This window comes from Xiphophorus hellerii, chromosome 8 (assembly GCF_003331165.1).
Source record: "Xiphophorus hellerii strain 12219 chromosome 8, Xiphophorus_hellerii-4.1, whole genome shotgun sequence".
NCBI classification, from domain to species: domain Eukaryota; kingdom Metazoa; phylum Chordata; class Actinopteri; order Cyprinodontiformes; family Poeciliidae; genus Xiphophorus; species Xiphophorus hellerii.
Window position 1 is genome coordinate 19585371 of NC_045679.1, and position 21181 is coordinate 19606551.

Here is a 21181-nt window from a genome sequence, read left to right on the forward strand (position 1 = left end):
GGCAGCACCATGGCCTGCTGCAGCCGGTGAGGTCTTCGCAGCCTTTCGGCTCGGCTTTCGGATCATATTTCACTGGCTGCAGACGTCGTCACGGAACAGGTGTCCGTGCAAATGACCGGGCCGTTCATGAGAGTGAGTTGTTTTATTTAAAAGCACTTAGCAGCTGTGAAATCACAATGAAGCTCCGGCTCTGTTGTGGGGCAGAGCTGCACTTCACCACCACCACCCAGCAAGAAGGGCGATAACAGCTGCAGCTAGTGGCATCCCCCGCCTCATATGTAAACAGCGCTCCTGTGGACCGGGTAGTGTCTTACGTTTTTATTGTGATATTTTAAGAACCATTTGCTGCCGCGGGTTCCTTTTTTTTTTTTTTTTAAATCTTTACTGACCGAGTGAAAAACAACGACAGCCGGAGCAGTAGGAGTAACTGCGTTGCGAGGAGGAGCATCCACCTTTGAGGGCTATTAAAGCGCAGCAGACGGAGAGACAGGGACTCTGCGCCCAGACGGAGAGGAGTCAACATGTTTGAGACCAAAGGAATCCCTTTTGTCCTGCTCGATTTAGTCTGTCTAATTCTAGGTATGTGTTTAAACATTTCATTCACTGTTGTGGGCCATTTGTTGTCCTGTTAATGATATAAGCTGATTTGTGTGTGTGGCTTTAATCCTTCTTTTGGAGCAGCTTACTATCTTGTGAAGGGAGTGGTGAACGTCCAGGACAGTGATTATATATAAGCCACTTAAATAACATTTTTATATCCTCTGTTATATATTTTTTTAGTGTTGCAAAAGATCTTTGAGCTTGTTAGGTGCTTGCAAACTTGTAACAGCTGCTCATGTTTTGTTTTTTGGGTTTTTTTTCTGACTGTATAATATTTAGACGCAGTCTGGGCCGGCCCGAGGTATTAGTAAACTTTGCGCATAATTGGAGACACAGTCAGCTGCTAACCTGGGAAGAAAGAACTTGAATTTACACGATACGACATGTCTACAAATGCGTAAATTGTACATGTGTTAAGGCATGCTTGAAATTGTGAATAGCTTAAGCCAGTTTCCATCATACTGTTTAATTTATTTTTTTTTTCAATTTAGTTGTAATAGAAAGTGGCAGAGGGATGCAATCTTTTTGCTGCTGGACACATCCTCCCTGTTGCTGCACAAAGCCAGTCAGCTGGCTGAAAAAGGGGCAAACAAACACTTAGAGTTATGCTGCGCCTCCCTGCAGTCTTGTTAAGGCAGCACTGTTTAAAACATGCAGTTAGAAAGAGGGATGTTTTTAATCAGCTGAGTGAATAACCTAAAACTGCTCCTGTGTTTTAACTGTATGTATGGAAAAAAAGAGAAGAAAACAAAACAGAAGTTTAATATTATTGTGCTAGTTTTGAAAATGAGTTAATTAATTAGCTTATGTTTAAACATGTTTGTAAGTGTAATTATTGTATCTTTACTGAAGTTGATCACAACTATAATATTCACAAATGTTTATATTATAGTCATAATTATTATATATATTTTTTATTTTAAAAGTCATTGTTTGCACTCTGTAAATGTTTTTTAAAAAAGTAAATGAGTATTTGATTTTACATCCTGGGTTCCTTTGACTCAACTCATTGCCTCTGGCTAATAGGCAAAACAAAAACTCATTTTTTGACTTTTTATAACGTAACATTGTTCATTTCCTTTGAGTCCGTAACATGTCGCTTATTGGGCTTTACGTTCTAAAAATAGCCCGAGTAGACACTCGAATGTAGATTTTTGCCTTTCTGCATTTTCTTAGAAAAAGCAACTCAAAACTGGGTCAGCTGCAGAATAACATTATCATCTGATCCAAAAATTCTTTGAATTCACTATTTACATAAACAACAACATGTGTGCTGTTTTATAATTCTCACACTGTTCTATCCATAAAAAGGAATGTGTTTAAGGAACTCTTACTTAACTTTAAGTAGTTTAAAGTTAATGATCAAAATAAAAAAAAAACACAAAAAATATAAAAGGAAGCCCAGTAGTTCTGTGATTGCTGGTGGCTTAACTGGAAGCTTCACCCAAATTAATTTCTGGTGAGGTTCTAGTTCAACCTCAGACTGGCCCTAATTACAATTATGCTTTATAGTTGAATGTTTCCAAGAACTGACTTTTGAACTCACAGTGGAAATTTCTGAGCCTCTGCAGTGCATGATTTCAAAGCGCTCACGTGAATTTCCTGACATTAAAAGAATGGGAAGCTTAGACGCTGTGATGAGTCATGTCTCTACCTTAGAGTGGAAAAGATCTTAACTCACCAAGCCACAAGGTTCCCAGCTTGGGGTTTTGCATGAGCACCTATGCAAATTATAATGTAGAAGCAGTGTCACACGGATCAAGACAAAAGTGCTGTGTTAGATTGTCAGTCAGGTTATTATATCTAGACTGAAGTGCTCATAGGACTGAACTGTCTCACTTTGTCAGAGTTAGATATTCTCTCTCTGGAGCTTCTATGTCTCCATCAATGACTGATTTGCCGTATTACTTTTATCACTTTTATCTTGATTTGAAACTGTTTAGTTGTTTCTTAAGCTGACCAAAGACTAAACGTGGAAATAAGTTTCACATAGTATCACAACCTTGTCTAAAAATACCAAGCTTTCATGGTATTCACACATTAAAAAAAACAATAAACAGATGGCATCAATATATTTTTTCCCTTTTGCAGCTGAAATAATATAACATGCGTTACAAAACATTTTTTATGGCTGTGTATTTATTGATATACAGACACATGTTGAGTAAGAGGAAAAAGTGAGTGTGCTGCTAATGGCTGTCGGTGTGAGTCAGGTTTTTAATGGGCTTATGACAGTGATTAAAATATGTTGTAAATCACTGTTTAAACTCTGCTTCACTCAGAGGCAATGGGCTCAGACTTAAACTTGGTATCAATTAAAGCAGTGGGTGGTTTAAATCCCAATTTCAACAAATGACTACAGAGGTGAAAGGCTTTAGCAAAATCTAGAATAACTGTTTCCTAGTTGTAGAGCAGAATTTGATCCTTTTTTCGACGTTCTGCTGTTTACATGGTGGGCGAACACTGGAAGTCTAATATAGATATTAAGTGGTTATCTTGTGGGGGTACTGGCTGTGTTAGAACATGTAGCTCTAGTAAAGACATGTTGCTTTACTTAACTTTCAAAACAATGTCACCCTAACATGAGTTTGTTGGCTCATACTACAATGGCATCCAAATGTTGGCCTAAATCTTTTTTAATAGAAAACACAAAAGAATCATTTTATTATTTTCTTTTTTAACCAGCTTACGGGTAAATGAAGCGTGCACCATTTAAATGAAAATATCAAAGCATTCAAACTTTCGTAGAAACATTTTTTGCAGATTTTGGGGATTCGATTGTTTTCTTTGCATGATTTAGAAAAAAAAAGTTGAGAACTTTTTTTTTGCTGCTTTTAAAGCCACTTGTTTTGGTATCTAACTAAAAATTATTTTGGTTGTACAAACGGTACAGACATAATTTCAGCTGAAGAAGTTATTTAAACCATGATCCAACCAGTCTATGCCTACAGGGCAATGAAGCTTAGACTTTCAAATTTGACCCAAGGCTGATCTGCCACAAAGTCATTGAACATCCTTCCAGTAAAATGAGCACTGAGTGAGAGCCAAGCCAGCTGTCTGAGCTGAACTCTGTCTGCTAATTGGATTTGTCTTCCAAGTAAACGAGATTATTAAATTATAACTGGGGTCTTTGAGAATTTGTCTTGAGATTGGGGCTGGAGTCTGCGGTCACACTGCACCTCACTGGTATTTAATGAGCAAATTATAAGAATGCAGAGGGACAAGACAGAGCTCTATATTTATTCTATCCCTGGTAGAGACGGGTAAAAGGCCTCGAAATGAATTTATCTTATACTGTAGTAACGTAATCACACACAACTGATTTTTATTTAATCATATTATAACTCGAAATAAGGTCACCTTAGCTATGCAGATGACCCACAGCTCTACATTAGGATCTCACCAAATGACTATGAATCAGTTCAATCGTTGAGCAGATGTTAAAAACAAATCAATGCATGGATGTACTATACCTTTCTCAAGCTGAATAAATGGAGGAGGGGCAGTAAAGAATGAGCTCACACCCTCATCTATTGCAGCTGAAAACTGCAAAACAAAGTTCCTTTAAATCACGGTTTAAACCCACCTGTTAAGAGTTGCCATCATAAAATAATAACCTAATTTTAGTCTGTATTCCAACTTTTTATTACCGTACTTGCCTTGCTTAATTATATCCTCTTACCCTTCAATATAAACATGATGTTACACAGAGGCCTGTTTGTTTAAGTGACTCTTTAAAATCGTAAAGATAAGAGAATATGCTATGCAAGTAAGGCAGATGTGCTTATAAATGTCTTTACTGGGGGTGCAAATAATTTGTAGTAAATGTTTCACAGAGAAGACTGCTTCTCCCGTTTGAGTCTACTTTGCTAAAATAATGTTCTTAATGTAGCTACTCTAGAAGGAAGTAAACCAGTGAGAAAGGATGTCCGGTAACTCCTGAGTTGTGAGACTAAACTAACTGTTTAAACTATTATTAGTTGTAACTTGTCAGTTGTGACACAGGCCTTGGAGCATTTCTGTGCCACCGGGTTTTAATGTCTCCAGCTGCTGCAGCCGTCACAGCTTCGCAGGGTGCAGCAGCAGTAGAATAGTTTCAGAGATTCAGCTGCATCTTCATGTGATGTGTTTTCTGTGTTCTCTTGCCGGTGGCTTGCTTGTTAATGTGGGCCGCAGCTCAACAATTGACTTGGTTTCCGCTTGAATGAGGGGAACGACTCTTTCTTGCAGCACAATGGGTTAAACAGGCCAAACAGCCAGAGAGATGACAGCAGCATTCCCCACAGACTTTGCACTGTCGAAACCAATTAGCATAACCTTTTTATCTTTATGGTATTCTATGTGTAGGGAGTGTTTAAGTCATGCCCGTCGTTCTTTCCACAATAAACAAAAATGTCTCAGTTATTTCATAAAAAAAAGGAAAGCTTAAAGGAAGTGGATCTGTGTGGTTTTTAGCATTGGGTTTGTGATTTTCCTGTTTCCCTAAAACGCTGCTGAGTATCCGATTGACCGCATTAATGTACATTTTTGTGATTTCAGACTTTAAAGACTTTTCTTTTCATCAGGAATGAATCTACTGAAGAAACGAGATGGAATTGAACGATCTATTAGTTTTGGGTTTCCAACGCCCGAAAACGTTTCTCCTTCTGTTACATAAACAGTTCCCACCTCTCTAGAGGACATAATCAAGCTCTGTAGTTAATGTTAATCCACTTTCTAATGTGTATTCGGGGTTTTGGGCATTAAATTCTGCCTGAAATCAGTTTCTTAAAACCAACTGGTGTGGGAATAAAAGACACTTTGTGGATTTTTAAACAGTTTGACACAATTTGAATTAAAACTACTAAAACTGTGTTTATAGAAACATCCATATTTCTTTCAGATTTTAAAAAAGTATGTGGGAATGGAGAAAATTATGTAATTTTTTTTCTTAAAATATGAGTATAAAGTGCATTGGACCAAGCTGTTTATGCTTTTTTTAAGCTATAAGACAATCACAAATATTAGGTTACTAGAGAAATAGTTATTCAAATGTGTAAACTTAATACATTGCTGCAGGTATTTGCATTATTGCACTTGATTTGATACTAATATCACTAGGGATGCACCAATTTGAGAATTTGGGACAATATCTGATGTTAATGTATCTGTTACGGCCGCTGATATTTACAGATATCATATGTAACTCCCTTGATAATGTGAAAAACCACTGTATCACTGCTGTATGCCAAAACAAATACCAAATACCTGTTCTTTGCTCCTTCCACAAAACATTCACAAACTGCAACTAGAAGGAAATAAACATGGGTTGTTAATATCGGCCCAGTTTCTCTGATCAGATCAATACCAGTATGTGAAGAACTGGCTGACATGCCAACACCAATGTTATTGCATCCCTAAACAGCATTACTGGCTTTTATTTTGAAATAATCTCTACACTCTAATGACATTTTTTTTTTCTTTCAGATTTTATTTTGTAAACCTCTGACTTCTTCCCGTGTTAACTAGTCCCGATCTCTCCTTCCACAGGGGCTCTACCTCTGGCAATCTTTAACCTGGGTAAGATCCGCCCCTATCAAAGGGGCTTTTTCTGTAGCGACGACAGCATCAAGTACCCTTTCCACCCCAGCACAGTCACCTCCAAGGTGCTCTACTCTGTGGGGCTCTGCCTGCCCATAGTCTCTGTAAGTAGTAGGGTAACTCATGGCAGCCAGTCTCAGGGCTTGCATGTTGACTTGTCAAACACAAGCGTAACACACGCGTCCAAGGAGTGCCGAGGCCGGTGCCTCAGGTAATACAAATGCGGCGGTTTTTCATCCACGCCCACAGTGAAAAGCTCTCATTTCGTTCGTTAACGGCTACACTTCGTCCCGGTTTTGCAAGTCAAAAATATCCACGTTGAGAGAGCGGACAAAGCTGCACATTAGCAAGCACTTAGCAGATACTGATGTTCAGTATGGATAAGTGGAGAAGGAGGATGTCCACTTAAAAACATCAAATAAGGAAATAAAATGAAACTAACCTAAATAATCACTTAAGATGTTCAATTATTTGTTGAAGGGAAGCAAACAATCTCTGAGTCTGAACATGGAGGACACCAACAGATTCCAGGCTTTACACATGCGCTGTTATTTGATCTTTCCATGGCTGTTATTCAGTCTGACAGACATGCAGGCAGCTGGAATGCATCTCTGGACCACTTGGTTCTGGAGTCTATAATGGGAGCTGGAAGCATGCTGGTTACTTGTTAATATATGTACTAAGGTCTCATTTGTGTGTTGTTACCGTCTTGCTTCTTCAGGAATTTAAGGTTTTGACTGTATCCTGAAACCTTCTTACTCGCCAACTTAATTTGGCTCAACCTGTGCTTTTTAAGTAAAAATGCACTATATATTAAATCTCAATCTTTTGTAATATCACAATTGCAAAGGACTGCTTGGTTCCAAGATTTTCTAAGGTATTATATTTTAAGTACCATACAGGCAAATTCTTCATGGCAATAGTATTTTTCATGCTTTTGGAAAGACTTTAATTGACTTTATGTCCACAGAGGATCACACAGAGTGATTGAAAGAGAAAAGAAAGAAAAGAGTCAGAAAATGTGGGCTAATAGTGACCCAAACTATCATTGTTATACCAGCAATCTCAATACATAAACAAAGAAAAATCTTCTACAGCTATTGGTATAAATTACTCTTGTGTAATATCACAGTGCCCTAAGACTATGATATTGAGGAGGGGTTAAAGAAACTTGGATCTCCATGATCAGTTCTCAGGGAAAGGAAATTTCCATACACAGAGAGACCCAGAGGATTCCAGGCAGTCATGATTGTTTGGTCTGACGCCTGTTCGGAAACACAACTCTTGCTTCTCAGAGGAGAATGCGGCGGAGATGCTCTTGGCAGTGATGATTTGTAACCTCACGAGAAATGCCATCTTTATGTTCTGTCTTTTGATTGTGTTTTGGACTAACCTTCACTCTTCACTAACATGTGACTATCTTTTAACCATTAACAATGTTCCTGAAAAGCTGGGCAAGACGCTTCCTGCAGGAGGTTGCTTCATTTTCTGGGACCCTCTCATCGGACTGCAGTGTTTGGCTTTACAAAGGGTGTTGCATGATGGGAATTTGTCCGGACGTCCTCGTAACTCGTATTTTCTTTTTCTCTCATTGCTTTTCTGCCAGCGGGACTCCCATTTGCAATACTCAATTTGCTGCACAGGCCTTTCCGCCGAGGCTTTTTCTGTAGTGACGATACGATCAAGTACCCCTATAAAGAGGACACCATTTCATATCAGTTGTTAGGAGCTGTTATGATTCCCTGCACAATACTCATTGTAAGTGTTTTGTTTTTTACCTGTTAACAGTTCCCCTCTGTGCCTTTCTTTAACAGCTCTTCCTGCCCTTTGACTCTTCCTCCTTTACACGTTGGTTGAGCTTCTTTGTGTTTCTGCTAAAATAATTTCTCTACATTGCATGTGCGTCCTAATTCGCTAACAGAAAACGCTTTTAATCAAGCCTGTTTAAAAACAGTGCTATTTTTAATGCTTAAAGATGACACAGAAAGAGGTACGCATAGATTTTAAGATGGATGCATCCTAAATAAAAAAAGGCAGATGGGGAAGATCACTTTAAATCTGAGAGCTAATTTTGTTCTATTGTAGAAATTGTAGAAAGAAAGTCAAAATAATATCCAAAATAATAGCAACACATCAATTCAGCTGCGGTTTGTGCTGTTCCGGGATCAGTATTAAGCGGAATGGCTCGCCAGGTCCGGTGTTATTTTAAGCCTTGTTGTTGGCCTCTTATCTGTCAGGTTTTCGTAAAGCACAGTCGCTGCTGTCTCTTTCAAGTTCAACCACAGAAACGTGTAAGCCACATCCTCCCCCAAGGCAATTGGCACCCCTTAAAATACCAAATATTTTTATTGCTGCAGCATGTTCTCACGCACAGATGCACACAAAATAAAAAATGCACCCTAGAGAAAAAGATCCCACCTAAGGAACTAACTTTTTATTTTAAAGAAAATACCCAACACCACATGATGCTATAAAATAAATGAGAACTATTTTATTAAGCTATAAATCAATTTTTAAAGTTAAACAGCGCATTAAGGATTGTTTCATTATCCATTCATAATTTCATCTTATCCTATTGTATCGATGTGACACACAAGGCCGTTTTTGTAAATTGGAAAGACAGGAAAACATGTTATTCAATTGCACTAAGAAAAAAAAGATCTCCAAAGTGTGAAGAATTGTTGCCGTCTTTGTGTGTGACTGTGTTAAACATGGCTGATTTTTCTTACTCATCTCCCGCAGGGGTGCCAATTATTAAATATACTGCACTATAAGCCAATTAGCTTTGAGAAAAAGATAACTAAATAATATGTTTGTTAAGTGGACATCTTCCTGGGATAAATATTCTAATTTTTTTTTAATCTGCAATGCGGAGAAACTGACCTATAGTGTCTATGCATTATATCTTCTCCAGTTGGTGTAGCAAACAGGAAAACCAAAAGCAGCGGCTCTGGTTCTAGCCAAAGTTAACAACAAATACAAAACAAAACTTTTTTAGTTTACTTAAAATAAGAAGGCGGCAAAAGATATTCTGACTTTGAAACTTCGTCTGTATGCTCAGCTGTAATGTTCTTTGCTTGCTTTTTTGTGCATAGGCGTGAAAAAAAATCTCCTTTTCTAGTTCTTGATCAAAAAATACCAATTCTTTCAGTAATGCAACATCAAAAATCAAAAACATCAGTGATTTTAACAACTTCGTGACAAATATTTACAAGATGCAACATTTTTTTTTTTTTGCTCTTTCTTAAAATGTGATTTTACTTCTTTTTACTTTTTGGCATTTCTTTTAAGCTAAACTCTAACTTATTCCTCTCCTTCCTTTCCAGATGGTCTTTGGCGAGTGCCTTTTAGTTTATTTAAAGCGCATCGAATCCAAATCAACGTTCGGCAACTATGTTGCCTGTGTTTACAAAGCCATCGGTACCTTCGTCTTTGGTGCCGGCATGAGTCAGTCTCTGACGGACATCGCAAAGTATTCGATCGGCCGGCTCAGGCCGCACTTCCTTGATGTGTGCAAACCGGACTGGAAACTCATCAACTGCACAGCAGGCGTATACATCGAAAACTTCAACTGCACTGGAGATCCGAAGGTGGTCAACGAAGGCAGGTATGTATCTGATCAAAATACATCAGCCTTCAGATCTCTAACTTTTTATTTGCTGGATGATGTACAGTGACATTAAAAAGCAGGTTGTTTCTAAAAGAGGAAGTGTGTTTTAGAAAGTCCTAATGTCAAACCAGTTTAGATTAGAGAAAGAGGAAAAACATCGGCCAAAATGTACGGGTTGTATAAAGAATTTAATGAGTATTGGAAAAAAAAAATGCTCTCCTCATTGTATATTTTAAACTGAGCCAGAATATTCATAATGGAGGGGAAAGATACAACTAGCAGATCTACAAGTTACTGAAAATAAAAGTTATATTTTCCTCCTCTTGTTCCTTCCTTGTTCAGATAAATGTGATGACCACAAGGCTTTACTTGCAGCTTCATGTGTAAAATCATTCAGAGGATAACCTGGTTTTCTTTCTTGCCTAAGTAATTTGGAAATTGGACTCTGAAGGAGTAAAATCAAAATCCCTGAAGCCTTGCGCTGTAATCTGTTTTGGAAGTACAAAAAGAAAAGGTTACGCAGACACATTGTTAACCATCTAGGCATAATAAACCAAAATAGGTTGAGCAGTATGTGCTAAACGTATAAAACAAGTGGGGGAAAAATGAGCTGAATTCACTCAGATCTGCGAGGTTGGAATATTTTAATCAAAATTTTATTTTAAAAAAACTGTCAATTATCAGGATTATTGTTAGTAAAATAAATGTAAAATGAAAATAGGATCCATTTTTAAAAAGCTATAAGCAGATGACAAGGTGGAAACCAGTTGGAATATGATGAATACGAAAACTGATGGTTGTACTGATGGCACAGGAATGTAAAGCTTGTTTTTATGAAGCTTTTCCGTGTCTGTTATCTGCTCAGAGCAGCGGGAAGAACGTTGGGAGGAGAGGATTTCCTCTCCTCATTCTAATGTAGATGAAACCACAGAGGACTGCTGAGGGTGGAGAGTTTATTCTGGGATGCGAAGAAAATTCTGTCCTTTATAGCCGAGCAGCCTTTGTACTTTCCAGGTTTCCTCTTTGTTTCTTAAACCTTCCGCTTTTTTGTCCTTTAGCTGCTTTTGCATGTGCCCACTGGTTTTCCTCCTGGTTCTCCTCGTCACCTAGGGTAACTCTACAAGGGTGCGGTGCATATTTGTTGCTGTTTTTCCCTATCAGCAGTCTGTTTGTTCCTTTTTTAAATGTAGTGTGACGGCAGTGCAAGAGAGGGATCCACTGATTGAAGAGCAGATATCCGGTGCTTTTAAGATTAATGTTGGTGTCACAGATTTCCAGCTGCTTCATCCGGGTGTTTAGGACGGCCTGCCAGACACTAATAGGTCCAATAAAGTGCAGCAGAACAAGAAAGAGGGCTGGCCAGGGTGGCCTGCTCAGCCTCATCTTACAGTAACATGACTCTTGATCTACCAGGAAAAACAGATCCTCTGGTCTTGGATGACACAGACATTTGTTTGCAAGGTGCATCACAGGAAGAATCCTATCTCTTCTTGGAGCACAATGACTAAGCACATGCTTTCTAAGGATGTACAAATTAGCAGTAAAATGGACATGTGACTGTTGGTGATGACACTGCTTTGTTATAGTGTCTGATAAGTATGCATTTTGGAAAATGTTCAGTTTTCCCACAATTAATGTGTGGTTTGAATTTTTCTTTAGCTCCCTTTGTTTTTGGTAAGAATGCATGGAGACCTTGATGACACCAAATGCAGAGCAGTCTTTCAAGAAAACCTGTTGGTTTCATATTTGTAGGGAAAATGGAAATAAAATATTCCAGAAATAAAATAGTTTTACATTAATCTTTGAGATAAAATGGTTTCAAGATTTTCCCGGTGGATAGCCTCAGTTTGCTCCATGCAGGAGCGACAGCAGAATGCCGAACTTTCACTCATTTTTCCGTCCTTTTGAGTTATGAGCTGAACGTCGTCTCTTGAGTTTTCTTTAAATGTAGGTTTCTTATTGGGTTGAGCACCGGGCTCAGTCTGCATCACGCACACAGCTGTGAAATGACATCAACTGTGTTTCAAACAGGAAGTAACAAAGGCAGAGGGGACAGTTAGGAAGAGCAGCTCCATGTAACCTCAACATCCCCCCTCAGTTATCATTTCTGCGAAATGTTTACGAACAAAAGCCCGCTGCAGCAATGCATGTTTGCACAGCCTCTCATTTGCTTGAACAGATCACACACACTGTCCCAGTTTTGAGTCATGCTTCTGTCTTTCTGTTGCAGACTGTCCTTCTATTCTGGCCACTCGTCGTTCTCCATGTACTGCATGCTGTTCCTCGCTGTAAGTATCTCCAACCAGCTGCACGCTAAGCAGAAATCCCTTGGATATGTTTTTAATAAATTTCTCTAATTTATGATTTCAATATTAAAACTTTAAGCAGAATCCAGGATTCACTTGGAACAACCAGACACAGTTTACATCACCTCAATCAGTCACAGCTCAGTTTGACGTTTAGTTGTCAGTTGTTATGGATCAAAATAAATTGCAGATAAAGAAATCAGAACATGACATGTTTAGTTGAGTTCAAATGGAAATATTTGCATTTTGTGGGAAGGTTTATCTGGAATATTTTCAAGATAACATATCTTTACCTCCCACTAAACATGCTGATTTATGTTTTATTTTAAAGATGGCAAAAAAAAAAACAAGACTGACACAATCAGCCCTCTGTGTGCAGCATAAAGACCAGGAACAACTTAGTGCTACTGAAAGTGAGACTTGGGGATGGTGAAGCTTTTATAATGACTGTTAAATTTGACTGTAGTTGAACTGACAAGATCTTCATTGTTTAGTTAATAATGTGGTTCTCCCACTTCTTGATTTAATCTAAAGGGAATGTCCCTAACAGACTTCATAAGAGTTATGAGACATTAAGCATCTATTGCAGTTTTCACAGTTTTTGTTGGTGGACAGGTATAAGTAGTAATAATAATAATAATAATTAATAATAATAAACAATTAATCCTATATGCTATTATGGTGCTTATTTGCTTTGGAAAAAAGCCTAATCTGTATTAGAATTCGGAAAACATGGAATTTGATCCAATATGTTTTTTGGGGGGAAAAATGTTTTAATATATTTACATTTTAGAGAAGAATACGGATTATTTTCATTTATTTAATAAAGTGCTCATTGGTTTTATCATTCTTGGATCCACTCTGGACTTTAGGGCCTTTTTGTGGCCCTAATTTAAGGAGCTTTATAGTTTTATTCTTCAATAAAACATCTTATCTTTAATATTTCAATCGCTGCTTTTGAGAGTAGGTAAGACTCTGACTGCTTATTAGTACTTCCAATAACCCCGGTTAGGAAAACAAAAATCTCCATCCAGACACTAAGTTAATTATGTAGATAAAACGTTTTTTCTGAATTTAGTTGTTAGCTTAAAGTTCAGCACTGCAGTACAGACTGGGATCAACATTAAACTTTGAACCCTCCTTTATTTTTAAGCTGTGGACTAGGTGTTCCCTGCTATTTAAAGGAATTTCATAAAAATGTTGTTAGGATCCAGTCAGCTTCTACACAAGACAAACAGGACCTATTATTTGGTGTCTGCATTGAGTTTTGTGACATTTACAGGCAAGTTGAGTCTGATGTTTCTGTTTATGGTCTTGCTGTAGTTTCACCCAAATATGGCAGGTGCTGATATTTATTTACATTTAAGCCACAATGTTTAAAGATCACATTCCTGTACCTTATGAACAATCTCAGTAGCACCCTGCTGTGATTGTCCAGAGCTGGTTTTACTGCCAAGCCCTGATAAACTTTATGAGCTGCTGATTCATTCAATACTTTCAGATATAAATAGACCTGGGGACAAAGTCTCAGCATTAACGCAATAAGCTCCTTTCTCCTTTGTGGGGTGGAAGCTCACTTATGGAACGCACTAGCCTTTGGTCAGCATTTACGTCAGTAAGATGTAGCAGGAAGAAACACCAAAACGCAGACCTGGACAAAGGTTAAACTTTGTGTCCTCGACACAAAATCGTTTGAGAGCGAGCCTGAGACGACACAAATTATCCAACTCCTCTGGTTTATAATTGGATTAAACATGTCTGTCAGGCAAGAGATTATTCTGCTGTAGAAGATATGTGGCAATTACTACATTTAGTAAGATTCATTTTTCATATAACTACTGATTATGTCAGGGACCTTCATTTCTTTCTTTTTTGTAACAAAAAGGTCACACTGACATGTCTGTAGCCATTCATTTCCTCTACAGAAGTCAAGTTTGGCTTGTTAGTGTTGTCTGTAACAAACATGAATCACTGATCTGTGTTCCACAGCTCTACCTGCAGGCGCGGCTTCAGGTCCAGTGGGCGCGGCTGCTCAGACCAACCCTCCAGTTCTTCCTGATCGCTGCCTCGGTGTACACCGGCCTGTCAAGGGTTTCCGATTACAAACATCACTGGAGCGACGTGCTGACAGGGCTGCTGCAGGGCGCAGTCATGGCTCTGCTGGTGGTACGTGCTGCGATCATCTAGTCATTAAATATGTCATCTCCAGCTGCATTTAAGTTGTCTTCCAATTGTATTCACATTCCTAGAGTTTTTTTCTTATATTAAACTTTTAATTTGGAGATTTAATGCCATAAATATGCAAAGTAGTGGGTGAGGAGGAGGAGTTATTTTATTTTAGTTATTTTAGAGTAAAATATTCTGGATTTCTCAATGAAAACCTGTTGGAAGCTTTAAAAGACATGAGACTAGGGCAGAGGTTCACCTTTGGATTGGATAACAACCCCCACCATGCAGCAGGAGCTGCAGTTTAGATCAGTGTTTAGAATGGTCCAGTCAAAGTTCAGTCGTAAATCCAATCTAAAACCTGTAGCAAGACCTAAAACCTGCTGTTCAGATGCTCTGCATGAAATCTAACTGGACATGAACAAATTAGAAAAAAAAATAATAAAAAATGTTGAGGTAAAGATTTCAGTTTCTACATACACAAATGAGGTAAAGATATACAAGACTTGCTGTGCAAACTCCTTTTGAAAATAATTTTCAATTATTTTGAAAACCATTTATATTTTTATAGGTTTTATTTGATAGTTAATTGACAGGGAAGTGGGTAATGAGAGAAGGGGGAAGACATGCAGGAAAGGTCGTCAGGCCGGGAATCGAACCTGCGACAGCCGAGTCGAGGACTAAGGCCTCCTTATGTGGGTTGTGCTTAACCCCTGCGCCACCACAGCACATCCTGAAAACCATTATTTCATCTCCATTTCAAAATTACACACAAAAGTCTGTGCTCCATGTGACAAAATATAGATATGAAAAGTTCTGCATTGTATAAACTTTTTTTTTATTTCCGATTCCTGCAGGTCTTCTTCATATCAGACTTTTTCAAAACAACAGAGTGCCGTAAAGAGACGGACATCCCTCACACAACGCTGCAGGAGACCCCCACAAACGGGAATCACTTTGAGAGTCCCAACTAAGCTAAGTGGAGCTAAGCTAAGAGTCCTCTCCTTCCAACGCACACCCAGAATTCCAGCTTCGAAGCCTTTAATCCCGAGCAAATCCCCCATTCAATACGCTGCATGGACGTTTAGTTTGAACTACCTGATTATTCCTCAAGTTATCTGAACTCTCAAAACCACACATGGCCTCTTTGAATTTCACACTTTAAGGTATTTCGTGCTTGTCTACCAGTGCTCCGTGTGAAAGATTGTGAAAAGTATCCAGCTGTAGATCACAAGCTGAAGATTGAAAAATGAGGTGGATCTATTAGTGTGATCAACTGAAGCGGAGGGAAAACTGCATGCACCAAAAGGATCTGACCACTGCCTTGAGGGAGGGCGCGTTGGAAACCTGTGAATGTAATCCTGCTTAGTGCTTTTCCTGAACTGCAGTCAGCATGCTCATGGATCTGATTTAGGGTCAGTTTTATGTCTCCAGTAGTGAATGAAGGAAAAGGGTTAACAGAGGATGAAGCTGACCCTAAGCCAGAGAACAGCGCTGTTGCACATCCAGACTGCTGCTGTCTAACCTGATATCATAAACCAAGTGTTTGTTTTGTGGCTTTGGGTTAGCGTGATGCACAGCTGACTGCCGAGTCCTGTGTTGCCTTGTACTGGACTGCTGTGGCTGCTATTACAGCTCCCTGTGGATCTTATATAAAACAAATACAGAACAATGTGCTTTTGTATAATCTGTATGCAAACAAATCACCATACAGACTTTTTATTGAAAAGACAAAACAATGTTATAATTATGTACAAATGTCTAAAATAAGGAAAAATAAAGCCATCTAACTCACAAACATTAACTCAAATGATGCATGTGTTTGATGTATGAATTCAATAAAAACTTGAATGTACAATGTTTTCTGACCAATAAGATGCCTCCAATTCAAAATAAATCTTTAATCAAGATGTAATGGAGAAAACAAAATGGAGTGGAAGCAAATTTTTATGAAAGTTGTTCGGATAACTTTGGGTAGGACCGATTCAGGGTTGAAGTCATAACGTCGCATCTTGTGTCTATAAATAGAGACTGGCAGCGAAAACTATGTCTCTCTTAATCTTTGTGATGCCTGCAAAAAGAAGTGACAAAATTGTACAATTATTCACAGGTTCTGTTGCACATTGTTTTATTCCAACTTTCAGTCATGGCAACATGCAAGTTAAATATATAACTGCATCATTACATTTACATATTTTAGTAGGGATTTCTGTTTTTAAATAAAAGCATTCACATCAGTTTTAAATACAAGTAGATGTTGGCATGCTCTACATCTCAAATCCTATAATGCCTATATGCATAGCTTTTTAAATTTTACTCATCAACAAAGAGATGAAAATATTTGCACCACAAGTACAAGTAGTAAAAGATTTTTTTTTAACATAAAGTGGAATGTTTTCAGATCTCTCCTCTCCCAAAAAAAGAGAAAAAAATTAAGATCAATCATGGTTTTTAAACCTGAACGGCTAAATTCTTACACCCATTTGATCTGTTTTCAGTGAAAATGTAACCAATTTAAGTGAACTGCTCTGTGTTTCTTACCTTCTGCAAACTTGTTCTCCAGTTCAGTGTTACCGATGGCTTTGGCTGCAGAGCACATCTGTCGCAGCACCTCCTCCAGGCGGCGCATGCAGCGAATGATGCTTCCTGCAGAAAAACAAATGCTCTGAGTTTTGGAGACATTTACACAGAAAGAAAAACACCCAAGAGTTCATTTTAAAGTTAAATTAACAGAGCTGATTGAATAATCGCAGAAATTTCTCATTTCTCTGTGGGTTGCCAGTACACACACACACACGCACACCCACACCCACACACACACACGAGTTTATCGAATCCTCCCTCGGGTTTCTCAACCCAGATTCATATTTCTTATTATGGTACCATCCCATATTTTACTCATGAGATCACTTCTGGGAAAACTTTGGATGGGGAATTAAACCGCACAATAAATCGATTTTATTTTTTTCTTTACCCCCCAAAAAGGCAGCATTAAAAAAAGAAAGAAAATATAAGAACGCAGTGGGAGAAACGTTGGATACGGTTAAAAACCTGCCAGGAACAAACCTTCAAAGACGTCCGTCATCTTGCAGATCTGAGCAAACGTGGCCCCGTTGGCCCAGGCGAACACCACATCCATCAAGTGAGGTTTGAACTGGTTTAGGTAAGTCTCCTCATCAACCTCCAGCTTGGCGTCTGCAGACACTTTGGCAATGCGCTTTGCACACTCCTGAAAGCAGCAACAGCGGTGTTCACATCTCCATTAAAGCTAGAATTATCTTCCAGCCGTTCGTGCGTCATAAAGTCCCACCTGCATTTGTCTGAGTGGCGCAGCCAGCTGCTCGGTTAGCTTTGGCATCTCGTTGGCCTGCGGGCCGGAATGACTTCATTAATGATCAGAGAGCAAAACAAACAAAATGTGCTGCTGTTTAGATCTTATATGAGCCTGACTGAGGAGACGCTGATAAAACAGTGAAGCCTGAAAACTGGGATTATTTAAATAACTATTTCCCGACATTGGATCCAAGCTTTAGTGATGGTTATTTTGACAAGTTGGATGAAGTCTGCAGGATAAGAGCCAGAGAGAAAGAAAAAAAAAAAGCTCTGCTGAAAAATCTGATGCTGGACCAACTCTGCTTCATTAGACAGGACAAACAAATCAACCTCTAGTTTGTTATGCTTGCAGAGAAGTAAAACAGGCCAAGAATGCAACCTGATCTGGACTCGGTTGGAATGGGATTCAGATTGTGTCAGGAGTGTTAGTACAGAGTAAGAGGAATTGTGCGAGTTTCTGTGCGTCTGTTCATACGTTCTCCTGGAAGACAAAGCAGGACAGGAGAGCGGTGGCTTGTTCCACCGTCAGGTCGTTGAAGAGGCCATTAAACACCATCTCTGTCAGCAGGAGCTCATCGGCGCTGCACAGGTCAACACACACCGTTAGCACTTTGTAGAACACTATCGTTTTATTGTTTTTATTAAAGAGAGGCAGAGAGGAAATGTGCAGAGTTACAACAAAAAAAGCTGTTCTCACAGTAACTTTAGTTAGAAACTCAGATCTTAAAATTTGAAACATGAGGATCCAGAGTTGACCACAAACATAGGGTTGTGGTCAAACCGCACTCTTACAAATGTGTTTAAAACATTAAAATATAACTACTTCAACGAGGAGTTCCAACAAAAACAAATTAAAAATGAATCACTCAATGGATGTTTTCATATAAATCTGCAGCACCAGCTATTTGGTTTCTTGTAGCTGAAGGTAAGCTGCCATGTTCAACATTCTCTTAATGGCTTGAAATACTTGACTAAAATTACGCTACATAACTAATGATTATAAAAAGTAGCAAAATACATTCACAGCTGCACACAGAGAAGTGAAATTTGTTTTCTGATCTAAAGTGAGAAGTTCAAAAGTGGAAACTGCTACAAACAGCTACAACTAGTTTGGAAATTCCTCCTACCTGCTGATTTCACAGGCGACCCTGCCTTTCATCTCGATGACATCAGAGGGACTGGCGAAGCCGAGTCTTCGGAGGACTCTCTTTCGGCACTTCAGCTCGTCCATCTGCAGGACGGTGCGAGCTTTCTTTAGCTCCCGTTTGGCGGTTCGAACCTCAGCTGCGATCTACAGCACACACACACACACATATATATAAAAAAAACGTTTCGTTTTAAAGAGTGATTTGAGAGCAAATTGAGATCTACCAGTGCAAACAAAAACACAGTATGGCCCTTTAAATGCCATGTAATTTTTCTACCATCTGTTTTGTGAGATCATCTGAAGCACTACATTAACTGCCATAGTGATTAAAGGAAGGAACAACAAGGAAATTATAACATGATAAGTACTGTACATATCTTGCAGCACCAATAATTTTTTACCCCTTTTCAAAGCCCCTCCAAGCCAAAGACGCAAGACTGCACATTTATCAGCAACGTCTCTTTAGGCGAGACGTTACCAGATATTGCTTCATGTAACTGAACTCGCGGATCTGTGAGTTGCTGAGAAATTGTCTCAAGAGCACAAATTCTTTTTTTTTTTACCCCTCCAGGGGGTCTTTTGTGGGCTCTAGTGTCCCTTATATGACAGTGGGCTGACAGGAAACGGGGAAGGAGAAGGGGGAAGACATGCGGCAAATATCGTCGGGTCCGGGAGTCGAACCCGCGACGGCCGCGTCGAGGACTCAAGGTCTTCAAATACGGGTCACGCTAACCACTACGCCACCACGGCACGCCCTCAAGAGCACAAATTCAACATATTCAAGTGTTTCTGCTCCCAGTGAATACCGCCACCTTCCAGAAACCAGGCTACATGTGAAAATGGTTTTATAGCTTCGGTGAGTCATGAATTCAAATGAAAGACTTCTTTGTCGGTTATGCTGCAGCTCATAAGGTTGGACAGCTTTATGTTTTACTAAACATATTAGGTAAGCAAATAAGGTGAGTGCTGTGGTTTTAGTTAAAACTGGATCTGAAATGAAAGAATATCTGAAGCACAGGTTGCTCTGCTCAGGGGATTGCTACTAGATGTGGTCAATGTGTTACTGCAGAGACCAAACATACTAACACCAGTTTATTATACAACTTTATTTTATGATGCAACAGCAATATGTCAAACTTGTTGCAAACTATGCATCAGGTTTGTCTCATCAGACCAGTAGAACCCGTCTGTTTTGTGTCTCATAACACAAACAGTTTAAAAGAGGAATTACCCAAACCTTACATTAGGTTTCACCAACTTTTAAAGACTGCTATGAATAAAATTTAAGACCTATGTATTTCCACTGAAACGAACAAGCTTCTTCCAGCCTACTGGTGATAAATTTGAACTTAAACTAGCTAGGAAGGTATGTTAGCAGTGAGTTACCGGTAGCTTCAACCATTACGAGTCACACACACAGTGAAGATGTCTGAGTGCGACTCAAACTTTTGCCTGACAGAAAAGTCCAGCGAGAACAAAAATGTACAAAATTACATAGTCCTGCCAAGACAACATTTAAGACCTGTGATTAACATGTCTTTATTAAGTTGGGCATGTTAAAGCCCAACTTAATAAAAAAAATCATAATTAAAGACATTTTAGGACTCTAATTACAGAAACATTTAAAACTTTTTAAGGGTGTGTGTGCTCCGAAAGCAGGAAGCAGAAATGTGATTTTACATCATCTTATTCTGATGAGACGGTTAACCTGGTAAGTCAAAGATTCCCGTCAAATCCCATGGATGAAATGTGGTCAACACATGACCCTTATTCTGTTTAATGTCTTCAGTTGAATTTATATGAATTTTATTTTTATGATGCATAATATCTTCAGTCCATCTGCTCCTATTTTAAGGACTACTACCCTGGCATCCCCTTGGATTCCACACTCCATCCACCTGCTTTCCTCTCAAAAAATTGTACCAAGAATTTCACTTTCTTTCTGTCACCACATGTAACTTAAAAACCCTCGCTTTCTGATATGCCATCAGAAAGCGAGGGTTTTTAACACTGGAACTGGGAGATATTTTAAATATACAAATTTATAAACATCAACTCAAAACAAAAAGTAAAACAAAAAAAAAAGAAGTCAATCAAAACCATAAATAAAATGTATTATGGAGTTTCTGTTGACAAAATTGCCCTTCAAAAAATATTAATTATCAGAAAAGACATTATTGAGCTCAGTTTAAATCAGCATGCAATTAACTGCTTATTATGATAGACTTAGACTTATATAATTCCTGATCAAAGAACACTTTTAAAATCAGTAGGAACTTTATTGCTGCGAGTGGTGCAGCACAGTGGCAGAGAGGACATCTTCCAGTCCCTCTGAAATTAAACCTGATAGTATGTAGTATGAAAAAACCAGATAAGTTTTAAGGTGCTATTAAAACATAATTACATCTATCTGTAATAAATCAACCGCCTGTTACAGCT

General features: G+C 38.7%; 2 protein-coding genes across 3 annotated transcripts in view; one reads left to right on the forward strand and one right to left on the reverse strand.

Moving 5' to 3' along the window:
* plpp1a (phospholipid phosphatase 1a) lies at positions 1 to 16066 on the forward strand. 2 transcript variants are annotated; one of them, XM_032569911.1, is made up of 6 exons: positions 1 to 579; positions 7787 to 7938; positions 9507 to 9787; positions 12021 to 12078; positions 14086 to 14262; positions 15120 to 16066. In XM_032569911.1, the coding sequence occupies exons 1-6, from the start codon at positions 522 to 524 to the stop codon at positions 15234 to 15236; spliced, it is 843 nt and encodes a 280-aa protein (XP_032425802.1). In that variant the 5' UTR covers positions 1 to 521; the 3' UTR covers positions 15237 to 16066. The 2 variants fall into 2 exon arrangements, with proteins under 2 accessions (XP_032425802.1, XP_032425801.1); XM_032569910.1 differs by lacking the exon at positions 7787 to 7938 and adding an exon at positions 6130 to 6284 and having other exon boundaries at positions 5 to 579.
* The window catches only part of mtrex (Mtr4 exosome RNA helicase), a 17106-nt gene continuing 11864 nt past the window's right edge, over positions 15940 to 21181 (reverse strand). Inside the window, exons 22-27 of the mRNA XM_032569906.1 lie at positions 18723 to 18886; positions 18071 to 18176; positions 17573 to 17629; positions 17329 to 17491; positions 16804 to 16908; positions 15940 to 16333 (exon numbers count right to left, since the gene is read on the reverse strand). Of these exons, the coding sequence (XP_032425797.1) occupies positions 16281 to 16333; positions 16804 to 16908; positions 17329 to 17491; positions 17573 to 17629; positions 18071 to 18176; positions 18723 to 18886 (648 nt within the window). The 3' untranslated portion in view covers positions 15940 to 16280. The remainder of the gene's footprint in view (positions 16334 to 16803; positions 16909 to 17328; positions 17492 to 17572; positions 17630 to 18070; positions 18177 to 18722; positions 18887 to 21181) is intronic.